Below are 19189 nucleotides of genomic sequence, written 5' to 3' on the forward strand. Positions count from 1 at the left end.
GTAGAACCTTCATCAGTGCAGCCATGTGGATGAGTCACGGCCATTAAATTATATAATATCCAGCTGTGGGTTCAGAAGCCCTGAAAAAATGATGCATAAATTTTGATCTGACAAAAACAAAATTTTGATAGGACAGTGGTAGTATGCTATCAAATCAATTTCATAAGTCTCTGTTACATGGCAAGGATCTTGTGTTTGAATTACTATAGTGCTTAAGAACAAGGGATTGAGACTGCCTGGCATATTGGGGTGAGGCTGCATTTTATTGTAGCTCTCAGCCTACTTCAACTCCTCCTCAGCTCACTATTATTTTCTATGTTCCAGTTTCCTTGTGCATAAAAATTGGAGTAATAGTAACTTAAAGGGTTGTGATTTGCTGTTTAGTTTCATGTTAAATATTTGCAAATATACTTGGTATGCTATATGAATAAATCATAGATATTATAGTTGCCACTTCAAAAATTATATACCTAAGTTGAAATAACTGCTTATAATTTCTTCCATTTCTAATTTTTTTAAACCATCACTTGAGTAATTAAGGTTTCTAAATAGCTATAATTAAGCCTACACCATGGTTGGTATATGTTAGAAATTTTATCTCAGGTATCTTAAATTATCTCAGTATTTTTGTAAACATCCCACTTTTATAGTTAAATGTTTTTAAATACAATGTAAAGCCAGGCATGGTGGCACACCCCTGTAATCTCAGCACTCAGCAAGCTGAGGCAGGTGGATCATCTGAGACCAGTTTAGGCTATAAAGTGAGCTCAAGGCCAGCCCTGAGCTGCATAACAAGACCCTATCTCAAAAAGACAAAAAAAAGAAAGAAAGAAAGAAAGAAAGAAAGAAAGAAAGAGAGAAAGAAGAAAGAAAGAGAGAAAGAAAAAGAAAAAAAGAAAAAGAAAAGTCTTGTTGTGCAGTTCAGGCTGGCCTTGAATTCCCGGCATAGTCATTTGGTCTTGAACTTGCAATGATCCTTTTGCCACAGCCTTGTGAGTGCTGGGACTACAGGAACCAATCACCATGCCTGTCAATTTAAAACACAAAAAAATGTTTGAGACAGGTTCTTGTTGTGTATCTCAAGATGGCCTTGAGTTTATTAACCCAGGCTGGCCTCGAACTTGGCAGTTATCCTTCTGCCTCAGCCTCCCAGCATACTGGGACCACAGGTGATGGCACATTTAGCTGACAGTCAGAATTTAAGTCAGTGTACATAAAATTTATGTTGGTTTTTTTTTTTTTTTCTTGGCAGAACCGGGGATTGAATTCAGGCCTTTATTCTACTGAGCTATCTCTCCTGCCCCCATAAAATTTATGTCATAGAAAAAGAAAATTTATGTTATACTCTTTGCCTTGCATTATTCCTCAGCCATTTGTAGTAGGTCACTGGGGCTTGCCTTCTTTTCAATGGGCATTTATGGACACTGGTATAATCTAGGTCCTGGGGAAACCAAGGGGAGCAGGACAGGCACAATTTGACCACATCCTACTGAAAGACAGATGACTTCTTCCATCCTTAATTTTTACACTGTGGTCCATGGGATCTAAATAGGCTTTTAGATAGGCACGTGACCTCTGAGCTTCATTCTCATGATATACACTTGCAAATAAATAATTTCAAATAAAATTCTCGTGTTTAGGTACCTATTTGAAAATAAAAGTCTCAATGATTATTTAGTAAAGAGAACAGATAGGAAAAATCTAACAAACACAATAAGTACTGCTCTAAGATACTCTCCTGATTTCACACATGTGTAATAAATGGAAGACAAAGGGTTTCAACTCAGATCACAAAATCACCAAACTAGCTGCCTTACTTTTCTCTCCTTGTTGATACAAAATACCCAACACCCAAAATGAAAGAAGGAAAAATTTATTTTGCTTAGTTTGCATAAGTTTCAGACCATAATCAAGGCAGGGTGGCATGGCAGAGGGGCAAGCAGTTCAAGGAGGCAGAAGACAGCAAAAGCAACAAGAGCAAAAGGAGAAGGGGAGCAAGCCTGTTTTCCTCCCTAATATTTTATCCAGGCCACTCCCCTGACCCCCACTCCGGGTGGGTATTGTACTGTACCATCTCTTCCACAGAATGAGGATGTTTACAAAAGAGGGGCCTGGCCCCCTGCTGAGTCGCTTGGTTAAAACTTCTAAAGTTGACACAATGTATCAAACCTTATAATTAAAAAAAAAAAAACTTATAATACCCTACTTCTGTTGTGGGAAATACATTTAATTCTTTTTCTCATTTTGAAGCCTTGGACATCACCGATCCACAAACACTGAGCATCTTTAAATTATGAAATGCCGTGTACAAAGTGGCAGGAAATAGCGTATATTAGTGGTTCCGTTGTAAAGATTTCCTTTTTCGGTGCTGGAGATTAACTCTCAGCTTCATGCATACCAAGGACAGGGCATAGTCTACCACCAAGCTATGGCACCAGACCTTTAGACAACATTTGTTTTAACTTTAATACAATATACTCTGAAATAAATATAAAGTGACCAAACAATGACATACATTTTTTTTTTCTTCAGGTAGGGTCTTGTCACATAGTTCAGGCAGCCCTGAACTTACTATGTAGCTCAGACTGCCTTCCAATATTCTACAGATATTCTCGCCCAACCTCCCAAGTGTTGGTTTTACAGGCGTGCATCACCACGGCTGGTTTGCAAGTTACCTTGTAATGATGATCAGTTACCTTATCTGATTCCATCTGAAGAAGCGATATATATATATATATATATATATATATAATTTTTTTTTAAACAGAGAAGTGAAGGTAGATCTATGGCAGTGAGCAAACTAAAAAATGACTCAGCTGGGAAAGGGCACATCAAGGATTCAAAAAAGACTAATACTGCGTATTGTACAGCAAACACAGAAAGCCCAGCTCCCTTTCTAGGCAAGTAACCGACCCCATTTGGGAGAGAAGATAACGTTGGGGACTAAGGCATAGACTTCATTCTCTAGACCTTGGGAAATCATAAAAGGTTACGGTTAAGGCAGAAATTATGGTATCTAAAACTGCTAAGAGAATTTGCACCTTGTAGAAAAAAGTGGCTTCATCACTTCGTTAGTGACCCCGGACAAATTAGTCTCAACGGAGGGGAAAATGCAGAGGTAATTCCATATGGGACTACTGGAGATTAAAAGGTCGTGTATGACAAGTGTCTACCACTAGAGAGTGACCAAAAAATGTCGATTTTCCTTAGTAAGGAAAAAGGATGTAACCCCCTTCTCCCTCCCGTATCTATACTAAGCAGGCACGCAGTGAAGGCGAAAGACCCTGCCAAGTTCAGCAGCAACCACACCTGACTACAGATTTTGTCTAGCATTCCACCAGTGTTTGCAAGGTTATGCTCACACTCCCCTCGCTCCTCCCCATGCCCCCTACTGAAGCCTACCACTCCTAACCAGCCCGCAGCAGCATCTTCCAACCTTGCCTTCTTCCTCCCCCTCCCGCGCTGCAGCGGCGACGAACCCATTACGTCACATCCGCTTCCGTTTCTGATGGGCCCCTCTTCCCCGGCTCCAGGACCACTCTAGGCTGCCGCCTAGCCAAGCCGCCCCAAAGCTCTGTGGTTACTGGGCGGGGCAGTGACGTCCTTGGCGTGGCTGCAGGGGAGGCCGCGGCCGGGAAAATGGCGGACCGAAAGGCGGGAGAGGAGAAGCCTGAGAAGTCGAAGCGAGCTGGAGCCGCCGGAGGTGAACACAACCCCAGCGTCGCGGGCAGCGTGGGATACTCCGGGCCTTTCTTTGAGCTCCCCGGGGTGGGGGGAGTGGAATAGAGCGAGAATGGGCCGATCTGGCGTTCACTCAGCTAGGTGCTGGGCCCAGACGAGCGCGGGGCACGCCCGGTGCGGCCCGCTGGCCTTCAGGCCCACGTAGCCTTCTTGCCTCAGGAGGGTCGGCCACTGTTCGTCACCTCCTGGCTCCTGGGAGCTCTCCTATTGAGAAGGGAGATGGGCGCCGGAAAGGGAGCCCGAACTTGAGGCGGGACGGGGAGCAGCGGTGCAGGGACCGCTCTCCACACGGGAGGCGCACATCATACAAAACACACAGGGACGCTCGCACACCGCACGCACGCACGCACGCACGCAGGCCGGCCGCGCAGAGTGGCTCCAAGAACCGGCCCCTGGCCGAGTTTCCGCAGGTCTGGCCTCTCAGTTACACGTAGGAGTTCGCTCCGCCCGCCGCTGCCCTCGCACAAATGTCTGCACCCGCCTGCTCTTTATTTCTAGCGAGCTGCAGACCCTGTAACAGGCCGGGCAGCATGAAGGAGCAAGAGGTGTGAGCTGCAGGCCTAATGACAGGGTTTAGTTGTCTTTCTTTGAAGCAGTCTCCCTTTCCCTGGATTGTTAATAGTTTACCGCACGTCAAGATACTTAAGTGGCTTAAGTGGTGTCTCTTGTGTTTATTGAGGTATGAAACTGAGGTTACAGCTGTTCCTGTTTTTTTTCTGTCCCCTCTACCCCTGTAAACTTGTACCAGAAGTTTGAAAAGAAACGTGTTAACACCCCCACACAAACAGAATTAGTGACAGAACTAGCTCATCATAACGTCTTCAGAATGTGTTAAATGATACTCTCTATTCTGACTCCCTTAAGTGTTATCCATGAAAGTAAATATATGAAAGTATATAAAATTAGTAGCACATGAAGGCAAAGAGTAGAACCTGCAACATATTTAATGTGAATTGTCCTGGCAGCAAAAGTAATTAATTGAAAAGACCCTCAGGGCCAGTTCATGCGAGGGAAGTTCACAACCACTGGAGCTACCAGCCCAGTACCCCGAAAAGGCAATCCACGCGACACTTTAAGCCCTGTGAGGCTAGGAAATGAAAATTTGTAGTGTACTACCTTCCTTGACTACTCCCTCCATCACTTTACAGTTGCTTTAAAAAACAGTTTGAGAGTCATAAAAGGTTTAACAGTTTACTGTCTAGAAATAAACTGCTAGTTCTGGAAATACAATAGTATTATATTTCTGCTAGTCCTGTATAGAAATAATGAACTCAGTACAGGCTGGGGGTGAAGTTTAGTGGTAGAATGTTTTTCCTGTATGTGTGAGACTCTAGATTTGATCCCTAGCACTGCAACAACAAAACAGTTAGATGTGTGTAATCTCAGCACTCCAAAGGGAGGCTGAGTCAGGAGGCTTGCCATCAGTGTGAGGCCAGTCAGAACTACATAGTGAAACCTCATCCCTCCCTGCTCTCATCCCCGCAGAAAGGTAATGTTTACCTTTTGTGTGGGTTTGTAACATGGGTGATCTAGTTTGCCTCTTCATGAGACAAAAACAGATATGAATGGAGTTGAGTTGCTGACATTTGATTAATGATAGTTGATTATTTAGTAGATAGGGTAGTTCTCCCATACTACCTTTTCCTGGAGCAGTCTCCATGGAAATCTCTATGCCATAATGTAATAATATTATATTTCATTTATTAGCAAATTCAGCTAGTTGTTACATTTAATGTTGCTAATGTTGTAGTAAGAATTTTTTCCCTTTTCCTCATTTATGTTCTAATTTTTCCAAATTGTCTGTTCCATTGCCTGGCAAGTGCAAGAGTTCAATCCCTGGTTTGGCTTAAAAAAAAAAAAACCCAAAATTGTCTGTTCCAGAATTATTTTCTGAGTAAAGTGAGACCCAGAAGAAAACATATGCTTTAAGGGTACCAGAAATCTTAATGATAGTCCCTGTGTAATGGTTCAGGACAGAGTTATACTATGGTCAAGTCTAAGGATTCTTTATCGTAATTAAAAAAAATTTTGTTTGTGTTTGAACAAAACTTGTACCGTTAGTATATAGATTGTTTCTGTATGCTTTAGGATATATGATCGATTTTCAGTTTTAGAAATGTGATCACAAAAAAAAGTTGTTTGGGTTTTACTAAGAAACATACTTAGTTAAAACTAAATTTTGGGATGAAGTGCTTTTAGTTATGGACTTAGATTTTTAAAAATTAATGCTTGGCATCTTATTTTTTTTTTTAAGGGGGTTATTTCTGTATAACCTCTTTATTTACTTATTTACTTATTTTTAGTGTTTCGAGACTGTTGTAGCTACAGTCATTATACAGCCCTGTACTGGCCACAAACTCTGCCTCAGGCTTTAGAGTACTGGGTTTGTATGTGCCACTGTGTCTGGCTGTATAACCTCCTTTGCTTGCCAGTCTTATTTGTGTTAAGATTTTTCTTCTCATTCTGACTTTTGTCATGTTTTACCACTTTTGTCAGTCATCCCTTAAAACCTATTTCCGTAAATAAGTCCCTCATCCACTGTAACATAATACATTCAGTACAGTAAATTAGCACACAGATAAAAAATTAAATCTTAATAATCTACTCTTGTCTTGCCTCTTTGTATCAGAGCTGATATACTTGAGATGCAGTCTCAATCATTGACAATGCAAATAGAAACAATTATTGAAAGACATCTTGCTTTCCAGACCAACACATACACTTTCTACTGTTGAGGTTATAATTAGCTCTTCACTCTTTCATGAGAAATTAATATGTAAATCAAAGTATAACTTTAAATGGCTATTTTTGGGGGGTACTGGGGATTGAACCTAGGATCTTGCGCTTGCCAGGCAGACACGTATGCCACTGAGCTATCTTCCCAGTCCTTAAATTGCTTTTGTAGGTAGTTTAAAACAAATGGTATGAGAATGTAGACTGGTACAACCATTATGGAAATCAGTGTGGAGATTTTTCAAAAAACTAGGACTGGAAATCCCATTCAAACCAGCTCTCCCCCTACTGGAAATTTTCCCAGAGGAGCTGAAAACATTATATTATAGTGACATATGTGCATCTATATTTACCACAGCAGAATTTGTGATAGCTAAATCTTGGAAACAACCAAGATGGCCATCGGCTGAATAATGATTAAAAAATATGTTATTTTTAATCCAAGTCTTTATCCAAAGATAAAAGTTCTTACTGGGCATGGCTGTGTTCTGCTATAATCGCAGAACTTGGGAGAATGAGGCAACAAGTTTGTCACAAATTCAAGGTTAGTTTGCACTGAATATTCAGGTTCTGTCTCAAAAAGAAAGGAAAAAAATCATCCAAAGATGTGGATAACTTATTGCACGCGGGAAAAAGTCATTTGAATAACTTTGAATTTTTCATCAGAAATAATGTCAGAAGGGGCCAGGGAGATGGCTCAGTAGGATAAGTGCTTGCCTGGCAAGCACAGGGGCCTGAGTTCAATCCCTGGCTCCACCAAAAAAAAAAAAAAAAGAAATAATGTCAGAAGCAGTGGAAATATGAAGTTGTTTTAGAAAATAAAAAACCCTATAAACTTAAAAAAAATAAAATAAAATAAAACAAATGGTAACCAAACTTTAAAGTAGAATGAGATTACACTAGGAGACAATCCTAAAGTAGTCCTTCTTGAAGTTTTTTTTGCAGCTGTTAAGATTTTGTTACAGGAGCCGGGGAGATAGTTCAGTAGAATAAGCGCTTGCCTGGAAAGCTCAAGGGCCTGAGTTCAATCCCCAGTTCTGCCAAAAAAAAAAAAAAAAAAAGATTTTGTTATATAAGGAACACAATCACATAACTTCTAGGCTGTGTTAACACTGTGGTTTGGGTAATAGTACTTTTGTTCATAGATAGGTAGTTTGTATTATTAGTATTATTGAGAATATTAGAATCTATAAGCCAGATGTACTGTGTGATTACTCATAAACTAGTTTGTGTAAAAAAAAAATTTACTGGTCTTAAAACAACAAAATTTTGCGAATAACCAGATTATTGTACAATTTATATGGTAGTATTTAGTTGAAGGGTCTTTACTTTTTGTGAACTCTGTTTATAATTTTAAATTGCTCTGTATTTTATGCTAGTTAATTCATGGGAGCCTCTTCTACTGCCACACAATCTCAGTTCCTGCTATATACTCTAACAGTGGAAGAGACTGTTGGGTCAGTAGGTGACAACTGCAGAGGTATCTTCCTTATAACGATGCTTTTTGAGGTTGCTGCTCCCATCAATCTGCTCAGTAAAAATAGCTCATCTTGGTAAGTTGTTTCGACTTCACCAGGACCTGAAGAAGAAGCAGAAAAACCTGTGAAAACTAAGACTGTTTCTTCCAGTAATGGAGGGGAAAGTTCCAGTCGCAGCGCTGAGAAGCGATCAGCTGAAGAAGAAGCTGCAGACCTCCCAACAAAGCCTACAAAGATCTCCAAGTTTGGATTTGCCATAGGTAGTCAGACAACAAAGAAAGCATCAGCTATATCCATCAAACTTGGATCAAGTGTGAGTGGTTATTTTATATATTATGTTTTTCAGAGTCTTAAGGATTTGTTTGAAAACCTGCTTTTACTAGGTTATGATAAATTAGGTATTAAAAGTTATATTGATTGCTTAATCTTGATATATATTTTAAGAAGGAATGGAAGCCTTGTGTAGGAAAATCTGGGTGCATTAATGTCTCAAATGGTTTTAAAAAGTACGTTTAGAGTTCATATGCGAATCCCAGCTGTCCAGAGGCTAAGGCAGGAGGATTGCTGAGAGTTCGAAGCCAGACTGGGCTACAAAGTGAATTCCAAGCCAGCCTGAACTCTGTAACAAGACCCTGTCTTCAAACATATACACATGTAATACTAGAAGGAACCACTGTTATAGAAAGTCTGTAACTTAAAAAGTAATAAAACCTTTTTGAGTTAAAACCTCTGAAAAATATTTTCAGGAAGAATTTTACTTTTTTTTTTTTTTTTTCAGTTTCAATATATTAAAAATATTTCCATGAGCTGAGGAACAGCTCAGTGGTAGAGCATGTGCTTAGGGTTAAGTCCGTAGCACCACGCATGCACAGAATAATAATACGTTCAGAAATCACTCGTGTGGGCTGGGGAGATGGCTCAGTAGAATAAGCGCTTGCCAGGGCCTGAGTTCAATCACCGGTTCTGCCAAACAAAAAAGAAATCACTTATATGTATCTTAAAAGATTAATAGCCAGGCCTGGTGTGACACACCTATAACCTCTGCACTCAAGCAGTAGAAGGATTGCCTCAAGTTTGAGACTAGCCTGAACTGCATAGTGAGATCCTGTCTCCAAAAAAAAAATAATAATAATAATAACAACAGTAAGTAAGGTATGGCATGTTAAGAGCTTCTGATTATTTTTAGAACTACAATTGAACATTGTATATTGTACCTTATGACAGTAATGCTTTGAAGATTATTTCTTCTCTTCTAAGATGTAAACTTTGAATTAATACATACTACCTTTGAACCTTTAGAATTATTTTATAGTAAATTAAACTTGTGAGTGCTTTGTTTCTAGCTTACAATATGACAATTTAATGTAGTTCAAACAAATCTTTTGTTTAAGTAATGTATGCCATAGGCTTTAGAGAAGCTTTATATTTTTGTGAATGAAATTGCTTTGAATTGCTTATCCTTGTCTTGTGAAAGTTAATGCATCGTTTTCACATGCAGACACCTTTATTTCGCCATAAATCTAAATTCAGATACCTTATGCTTTTTTTTTTTTTTTTTTGAGACAGGGTCTCTGTAGTTCAGGCTGGCCTTGACTCAGTGATCGTAATGCATCAGCCGTCTTATTGCTGAGATTTCAGGCAGACACCACCATGTCCAGCCATTCAGATACTTTTAAAAATATGATCTAGTTCCGTTTCCTGCAAGCATCAGCTTGAGTTAACCTTTTTTTTTTTTTAAATCATTTACTTTTTTTTTTTTTCATTAGTACATCTTTTTGTCACCTTTGTTTTCACACTCATACAGTCTAACAAATTTGGGCACAGGTGCCTTGAGATTTCTTGGATTAATTTGCAAGCAGAGGATTTAGTTATGATATCACTAACCTCAACATCCTACAGCCTAAACTTCCCCTTTCATATTTATCCCTGTGTTGTTATTATTTTGCCTTTCTTATTACCATATGACTTGTCTTTTCAGCTTTCTTCTCCAAACAGAATAAACTTTAGTTTACAGTTTTGATATCTCTTAAAGCACAAATTCTTCTTTGGATAACAATAGATTTCATGACTATTTCCCTTTAAAATGTGAAATTTAGTAACCTATCAGCTGGTTGTATCAAAGAATCTTCAAAGGCTGAGCCCAAAATAACTCCAAACAAGTTCACCAGATTTCATACTGCAAACTAAATCTGGCCTGCAAATATTTTGTTTGGCTGGCCCAGTGACATTTGTTTTATTTTGTCTTGGTTTGGTTTGGTTTTTACTTGGCAATTGAATTTGAAGGACTTTTGGCAGAAGATGCATTTTCAAGTCCCACAGTCACACTCTTCCTTGTGGTCTCATAGCCTCGTGAGATTCAAATATTAAATCATTTGCTTATTTGATGCAGGGTCTTGCTATGCAGCTCAGCCTCCTCTGTGCTGGAATTATGGGTATGCACCACCATGCCCGGTTTTGGCCAGCATAGGGATAGGACTAGTACTCCATTTGATACCAGGGATCGAACCCAAGTCCTGCACTTGCAGACTGCAGAGCTATCTCCTCAGTCCCTTGAGTTATCTTTTGAGTTCTCTTTTGCTTTGTGTTTGCAGTGCTAGAGACACAACCTAGGGCCTTGCACATACTAAGCAAGAACTATCACTGAGCAAAATCCCCAGCTGTCTTATTCTTGCTTAAAAGATATGATTACACAGGAAACCCACTTCCCATGCCATACTGTTTTTCCTTTTTCCTTTTTTTTTTTTTTTTGGGGGAAACCGGGGATTGAACTCGGGCCCTTGCACTTGCCAGGGAAGCACTTATTCCACTGAGCCATCTCCCCGGCCCCTTGCCCTTTCTTTCTCTAAAAAAAAAAAAAAAAATTTAGTCTTACTGAAAGCATTCATCTGGTATATGTGTTGCCAAAATGAGCGTGATCCTCAGCTTGGAATAGTGGTATTTTATTAGTACTTTTTCTATTTCAGTTGACTCTTTTTGTGTTCTACTTTTTCAAAAGTTGCATAGACCTATTTTTGATAGTATATTAAACATGTGTTCTTGTATATAATTCTAATAGAGGTGGTCTCCTTGATAATATATTTTGCTGTGCTTGGACATACTCCCTAAATCCAGATCCCTGCATTTTCTAAATCATTGATGTGATTTAGTAATTTTTGATCATTTTAAATTGAAAGATTATTTTTATTTATTTATTTATTTTACATTTATTTAGTGTGTGTGTGGCCAGCTCAGCCCACCAGGGGGTGGGGCTGGCTGGCATGTGGTGCTAGGGGATTGAACCGTGGTCCCTGTGCTTTGCCAAGCTTGTTCCAAGTAGGTGCTTTAGACTACTGAGCCATCTCTCCAGCCCCGGAAAGATTATTTTTGAAAAGCGAGTAAAATCTTTAAGTTTGAGAAACAAAAGCTTTTTTTTTTTTTTTTGGTGGAACCAGGGATTGAACTCAGGCCCTTGCACTTTCCAGGGAAGTGCTTATTCCACTGAGCCATCTCCCTGGCCCCTAAAAGCTTATTTTTATAAAATAAACCATGATTATTTTTAGGAAATAAGGCATAGTATATTTTCTAACAAATAGTTGTACAATGCTGGGGAGATAGCTCAGCAGTCAAAGCCCCTGCCTGGCAAGCTCAAGGACCTGGATTTGTGTGTGTGTGTGTGTGTGTGTGTGTGTGTGGTACTGGGTATTGAACTCAGGACCCCATGTTTGCCAGGCAAGCACTTATTCTACTGCGCTATCTCCCCAGTCAAGGACCAGGATTTCATTCCCAGTACTACATGTGGTGCTGGCCCCACTCCAGGCATGCTGAGCCAGCCATCGAAACCAGCCATAGTGGCACATGCCTGTAATCCCAGCACTGGGAAGACTGAAACAGGTTCGCTATGAGTCCAAGCTGCGTAGTGAGACCCTAAACAAAATATGTTTTGAAAAAAAAAAGTTGTATGGCATTTAGTTGCAGGGGCCCATACCTGTAATCCCAGTGGCTTGGGAACCTGAGACAGGAGGATTTTGAAAGTTTGAGGATAGTCCGGGCAATTTAGCAAGACCACGCCTCTAATTTTTTTTTTTTTTTTTTTTTTTTTTTGCGGAACCAGGGATTGAACTCAGACCCTTGCGCTTGCCAGGAAAGCACTTATTCCACTGAGCTATCTCCCCAGCCCCCATGCCTGTAAAAAGGGCTGGGGACTACTATGGCTTTCCTCACCATCTTGCTTTCTTCAGGGTGTGCTTTTATCCTGGTTTTTCTTTTTCATTTGTCCCAAGCTTGCTCTGCAGAGCCAGTTTCTCCTTCACTCTTCATTTTACTTTTGCAAATACTTTGCAAAAAAATAAATTAAATGAAGTTAGAGGTGTAGTTTAGTACAAATATACCAGGTCAATCCCTGGTACTGCAAACAGAAGTGAAACTCTTGCTTTGATTATATGATAGGAAAAATGGTTGATCAGTCAGTACGTACTTGTGTCCTCTATAACGCTAAATACTTGGCATCTTCAAAAGAATAAAGAGTATTTGTAGAGTCACTGTGCATATTGTCTAATGTTTTTTATTCCTGCAAAAGCAATTGGTGGTTCACACTAGTTATCCCAGCACTTGGGAGGCAGAGGCAGTAGGATGGGTTATAAAGTGAGCTGAAGGCCAGCCTGAACTGCATAGTGAGACCGTCTCAAAAAAGACAAAAAAAATGGGCTGGTGAGATAGCTCAGCAGACTAATGCACCTGCTTAGGCAAGTGCAGGGACCGATATTTGATTGCTGGCAGCACTTGCCACACCAGGCTGGGTCCACAGAGTCCAGGCATAGTAGCCCATGCCTGTAATCCCAGCACTGGGGAGGCTAAAAGCAAGAGGATCACCATGAGTTCAAGTTGTGTAGTGAGACCCTGCAACTGCCAAATACATTAAAAAAGCGAAACCAAAAACGTGTGTATGTGGCACAGAAGGAAGAATGGCTCACCTAGTTTCAGCATGTCAGAAAATTTTACTGATGATGTATATGAGTTGGACTTAAATTCAGATTTGTTAATTAAAACTATAGAAATGAATAGCATTGACTAAAAAAGGAAATGAAGGGTCACTAACAGTAGAATCCTAAATATATGTATGTTGAATGTAAGGAACAACAGAGAAGAGAAACAAAAGCATAAATTCCAAGAATTAACAATAATAAAAAGCAATGTCCCAGAAATGAAAGGAGTGTTTCAAAAAGCAGCTAGTAAGTCGAGTAGGTGGTACACACATGTTATCCCAGCTGGGGGGAGGCTGAGACAGGACAAGTTTAAGGCCAGCTGGGTGACTTAGTAAAATCCTGTATCAAAATAAAATGGGGGGGGGGGGCTGGTGAGATGGCTCAGTGGTCTAAAGTACCTACTTAGAACAAGCTAAGCTAAGCAAAGCACAGGGACCACAGTTCAATCCCCAGCACCACATGCCAGCCCGCCCTGCCCCCTGGTGGGCTGAGCTGGCCACACATACAAAATAAATAAATAATAAATAAAATAAAATAAAATGGGGGGGGGCGCCTGGGAGATAGCTCAGTAGAATAAGCACTAGCCTGGCAAGCGCAAGGGCCTGAGTTCAATCCCTGGTTCCACCGAAGAATAAAATGGGCTGGGAATATGTAGCTCATTAGTACTTTGCTAGCATGAACAAGGTCTTGCATACAGTGCTCAGTAAGCAAAAAAGCTGGTGATTGGAATCAGATGTGGAGTATAAGGTTACTAGTAACCTACAGAGTAATTTCTGGAAAATGGTGAGGTTGGGAGCCAGATTACAGTAGAGGAAGACAATGATGGTGAGAGGATTGAGATAGCAAGGAATGGTTGAAGTAAACTGGTTACGTAGAGAGGGTGGTGAGGATGAATGTATATAGGGAGAAGGTTAGCAAGCTAGAGCCAGGTGTGGTAGTACACGCCTGTAATCCCAACACTTGGAAGGCTGAGACAGCAGCACCATGCCAGCCTGTGCTGCCCAGTCAATTCAAGGCCATCCTGAACTGACCTAGTAAGACCCTGTTTCAAAATCAATGGTAAATAGCTAATTAGTAGAAAAAGACGAGTCATGGTGCTTTGTATGTTCTTGAGGCACTTCGTACTAATTTTAATGGTAAAAATTATGGGAAAATACTACTAATCATTTTATCTGTACCAAGTGCCACTTAGGTTAAATAATCTAATAGATCCTAGAGAACTTTTTTTTTGAAGAGATACTAACAAATTAATACTGTGAAAATTCTATCCATTGATAACCCAGATTTTCAGAGATAATGGATTTGTCTAAAATATTGAGTGCCTTACGTTAAAACATAAGGTTAAATATTTCAAGACATTATTCATATTATTAAATGTTACTTACATAGTGTTCTTTTTTAATGTTTCTTCTTCAGAAGCCTAAAGAAACTGTTCCAACTCTTGCTCCCAAAACCCTTTCAGTAGCAGCAGCTTTTAATGAAGATGAAGACGTAAGTTAATACTAGTGTTGTTTTACTTCAATTCATTAAGGAAAATATTAATGGCAAATTGTGGATTGAGCTAATACTACATTTCCTTTAAATAATGTTTTATGACACCTACAAAAATAGTGTTTATGTTTTTATATTTTATTTGGTAGGACTATGTTAAAGTATTGGTGACTTAAGTGTAAAGAACTTTAATCACATTAGCAAATATTTATTAAGAATAATAGTGTGTGGAAGTATGTGGGACCCCAAAAAAGGAAAAATGTACTTTTTTCCTTAGGTTTAAAGTACAGAGACAGGGCGTGGTGACACAACACCTGTAATCGCAGCTCTTGGGAGGCTGAACACAGGTGGATCACTGCAAGTCTGATCTATGTAGTGAGACCCTATATACCCTATACTTAGAAAATAAAAAAAATACAGTACATCCTTACATTTGAGGGTCTTCAGGGTGATAACATTGTTCTTGCAAATTACCAAGGGCAGCTGTAATTCTTGCTTCCGTATGTGAGAATTATTGATTCTGCCCAAACTTCATAGATCCAGAGAGAGCTTAAAGTGCTTATTGGCTGCCTGGTTAGTGCAAGCTCCTGAATTCAATTCCTGATAACCAAACAAACAAACAAACAAAAAAAGATGCTTATTGAGGCCAGAAGTGATAGTAAATGCCTGTAATCCCAGCACTCAGGAGGCTGAGGCAAGAGGTTTGCCATGAGTTTGAGATCAGCCTGGCTTTAGAAACTAGCCCCTATTTAAGATGTGACCCTCTTATGTAATAATTGTTACAGGGTATGTAACAACCAAAAAAACCAAAAGCTATATGGATAAGAATTACATGAATCACCAGCTCTAGGGGGAAAAAAGCCAAAGAAGATACAATTTGTCTTGCTAGGTATGGTAGCACATGCCTGTAATCCCAGTACTCTGGGATTGCTGGGGATATATAGCTCAGTGTTAACTCTGGCTTCATTCCTCACCGTCATAGTCACACACACACACAAAAATGAGCATATATGCTGGGAATGGGGTGATTAAAAGGAGAAATAACACAAATTGGCTACTGAAACATTAGGCAGAAGTTTAGTAAACCAAGATTTTTCCTTTGATTTTGCTCATTCTATACATTTGAGTGTTTTCTGTATACTAGGCACAGTGCTTATAAAATAAACTGGACATGTTCCTCTAGGAATGGCCTAATAGGACAGAAACTTAAAGGTAAGATAATAATTTTTTTTTCTTTTTTCTTTTTTTTTTTTTTTTTTTTTTTGCCAGCTCAGCCTGCCCTGAGTGCGGGACTGGTGCGGCACATGGTGCAGGTATTGAACTGCAGTCCCCTGTGCATGCCTAAGCTTGCCTAAGCAGGCACTTTAGACTGCTAAGCTATCTTGCTGGCTCCTAAAATATTTTTTAAAAATCAGAAATACCTGGAGAAGTAAAATACTGAAGACATTCAGAAAAAAAGAATAGATGCCAGGTTCTGGGTGTAGCCATAGAGCAAGAGCACTTGACCTTTAGTTGAAAGACCTAGATTCTTAGTTTTGTGCTGCTGTTTGTAGTACATAGACTGAACTCAGGGCTTTCACACTGAGCTACATCCTCAACTTTTTATTTTTTGAAGCAAGGTCCTCCCTCTTCAACCTCTCAAGTAGCTGGAATTATAGACATGTGCCACCATGCTTAGGAGTATTTTCATACTAAATAGTGTATTTAGGGGCCGGGGAGATGGCTCAGTGGAATAAGCGCTTCCTTGGCAAGCGCAAGGGTCTGAGTTCAGTCCCTGGTTCAGCAAAATAAATAAATAGTGTATTTGGCTTGTCTGGTGATTTTTAGAGTTGGTATTTTGTTTTGGTGTTTTTGTTTTTCTTAGTACTAGGGATTATGAACATGCTAGGCAAATGTTCTACCACTGAGCTACATTTGTTTGGTTGTTAATAACCAGAAACTTGAAAGTAAATCACTACATTTTTGGAGCCTTTTTCAACTGTTTAAGGGGTGCGGTAGGATGGCTTTATTTATTTATTGCTACTAGGGATTGGACCAAGGGCCTCATACTTGGATGGTAAGTATGTGTTCTGCCACCCTCCCAGTCAAGGTGGTTCTTTTTTGTTTTCATTTTTTTCCCATTACAGTGTCTTGCTATGTTGCCTAGGCTGATTGGTTGGTTTGAGAACAGAATGGATATCACTTGAGCCCAGGGTAGCTTTGAACTTGCGGAGATCCTACTGCCTTGGCTTCTTTTGTGCTGGTGTTAATAGGGAATATGTCTCCTTACTCAGTTCCAAGCTGATTGAACTCCTTTTTATCTTAGCTTTTTTTATTGTTTTTTTAATCGTATTTATTTATTTGGCACAGAATTTTGCTATGCAGCTTGGACTTGTAAAGATACTCCTATCTCAGCCTCTCCAGTGCTGAGATTACAGGTGTGCACCACCACTCCCAGTTTTGGTGGCTGGCTCAGCACTTCAAGGGCCAGCACATGTGGTACCTGGGACTGAACTCCAGTCCTTGTGCTTGCCAGTCAGGCGGGTGAACTACCAAGCTATCTCTCCAACCCTGTTTTAGCTTCTTGAATGTTGGATTCCAGCTATGTGCCACCAGGCCCTTCAGGTTCAATTTAGATAATAGATTTTTAGGGGCTCGGGAGATGGCTCAGTAGAATAAGCACTTTCCTGGCAAGCACAAGGGCCTGAGTTCAATCCCTGGTTCCGCCAAAAAATAAATAAATAAATAAATTTTTTAAAAATCTGTTCACTTCTTATATTCTTTAGAAGTACTTAGGAACTATTAGGAAGTGATACTTTTTTTTAGTACCAGGGATTAAATGTGGACCTTTGCTTAAGCTGCTGAGCTATATTGATACTTAATCAGTACTTTTGGCCTTGCCCCTGGGGCGCACTGAGATGGCAGTTGAGACTGGGTGGTGGTGCATGCCTATAATCCCAGTTCTTAGAAGGCTGTAAAAAAAAATATATCGGTACTCTGGTATAGAGCCTTTGTTTCATGATATAGCCATGCTCAGGGTGTCACATGTACTAATACAATAATCAGGCACTGAAATACATAGCCCTATAATTTTTGACTTTTGTTTTTCTTTTTCAAACTTTGTTAGTACATTTGCAACACACAATTGCATTTATCTTAAAAATATTAACATTTTAAAATATCTTTTTCAATTACTGTATCTTGGGGCCGGGGAGATAGCTCAGTAGAATAAGTGCTTGGGTCCTGAATTCAATCCCCAGTACCACAAAAAAAAAAAAAAAAAAAAAGGAAAAAAAAAAAAATAATTTTTTTTTTTTTTTTTATTTTTTTTTTTTTTTTTTCTTTTTTTGTGGTACCAGGGATTGAACTCAGGACCCAAGTGCTTATTCTACTGAGCTATCTCCCTGGCCCGCTTTAGTCTTAATTTGGACAATTCCTGAATTTTTCTATGTATTGCAAGGCACTTAACATTTTTGAAGAATACAGACCAGTTATTTTGTACTGTGTCCTTCAGCTTTCATCTCTCTGCTATCACCTCATGGTCTTATCCCTTTCTTCTGGCAGGAATTCCACAGAACTGATGGTAGGTTCTCAGTCTATCACCCAGGGAAGCACTTACTGTGCGTGTTCTCAATTCTTGGCTGTGTTAGCTTTGATCATTTAGTAAAAATGCTGCCTCCCATTTCACCTCACTATGATGTTACTGTTTTAGCTTTTGCATCAAAATGTAGCTTTTGGGGTATGTTTTGAAAATATATGATTTTTTTCAAATATTCACTCACTGGTGTTAACATCCATGGATGATTCTTGCTTGGATCAGTTATGAAAATATTTGCAAATAGTGATTTTTGTGATACCATATTTCCTTCAACATTTATTAACTCTTATGTACTGAAGAACTTTTTCATCATTTGTAAAGTTTATTTACGTATAAACTCCTGGATTCTTTTCTTTATTCAGTAGGCTATAATGCTTAAATTGCCAAGATTTTACAAGTAGAAGCTCTGTTAAAATGGATCTTTTAAAACAATATTTAGGGGCTGGTGAGATGGCTCAGTGGTCTAAAGCACCTACTTAGAACAAGCTTAGCAGAGCACAGGGACCACGGTTCAATCCCCCAGCACCACATGCCAGCCCCGCCCCTTGGTGGGCTGAGCTGGCCACACACACACACACACACACACACATAAATAAATGAATAAATTTTTTAAAAAACCAATATTTAGCTAGGGAGTAACATTTATTCAGAAGGATATATATCTGAAAGGGACTTGTCCCACAATTTTTCATAGCTGTTAAGATAGAAAAGTAGGGGGTTGAGGGATTAGCTGAGAGATAGAGCAATTGCCTAGCAAGTACAAGCACCTGATTTTGATCTCCAGCACTGGGGGGGGGGGGGGAGATGGACAAGTACTAAGAAATAAGCTTTCCAAATGTCTTTATAGTAAAAGGTACTTTTGAGGGGCAGGGAAGTAGCTCAAAGGTCCTGAGTTCAATCCCTGGTACCCCCCCCCCCAAAAAAAAAGATACTTTTGAGAAGGAGCAATGCAATGAGGTGATTAAGAGCCTTTATTTTAATCTCTTTTTACTGTTCTTTAGCGTGTGTGCGTGTGTGTGTGTGTGTGTGTGTGTGTGTGTGTGTGTAGTTAATATTGTTTAGCTTTTTTTTTTTTTTTTTGCAGTACCAGGAATTGAACTCAGGACCCTGCGCTTGACAGGCAAGCACTTATTGTACTGAGCTATCTCCCTGGGCCCTTCTTTAGCATTGTGACATTAAAAAGTTAAAAAAAGACAAGGAAAAAATTT

General features: G+C 39.6%; 1 protein-coding gene across 3 annotated transcripts in view; it reads left to right on the forward strand.

Annotated features, from left to right (window-relative positions):
• Nucleotides 1-3574: 3574 nt before the first annotated feature.
• Nucleotides 3575-19189, forward strand: part of Pcnp (PEST proteolytic signal containing nuclear protein) — a 19565-nt gene continuing 3950 nt past the window's right edge. Inside the window, exons 1-4 of one of the 3 annotated variants that reach the window (XM_023721323.1) lie at nucleotides 3596-3703; nucleotides 7854-8027; nucleotides 8103-8265; nucleotides 14330-14404. In XM_023721323.1, the coding sequence (XP_023577091.1) occupies nucleotides 7861-8027; nucleotides 8103-8265; nucleotides 14330-14404 (405 nt within the window). In that variant the 5' untranslated portion in view covers nucleotides 3596-3703; nucleotides 7854-7860. Of the gene's footprint in view, nucleotides 3704-7853; nucleotides 8028-8050; nucleotides 8266-14329; nucleotides 14405-19189 lie in introns of all 3 variants that reach the window. The other 2 variants (XR_002822218.1, XM_004636591.2) reach the window with 2 other exon arrangements.

The sequence above is a fragment of the Octodon degus genome, unplaced genomic scaffold (genome assembly GCF_000260255.1).
Source record: "Octodon degus isolate 3935 unplaced genomic scaffold, OctDeg1.0 scaffold00081, whole genome shotgun sequence".
Lineage (NCBI taxonomy): Eukaryota > Metazoa > Chordata > Mammalia > Rodentia > Octodontidae > Octodon > Octodon degus.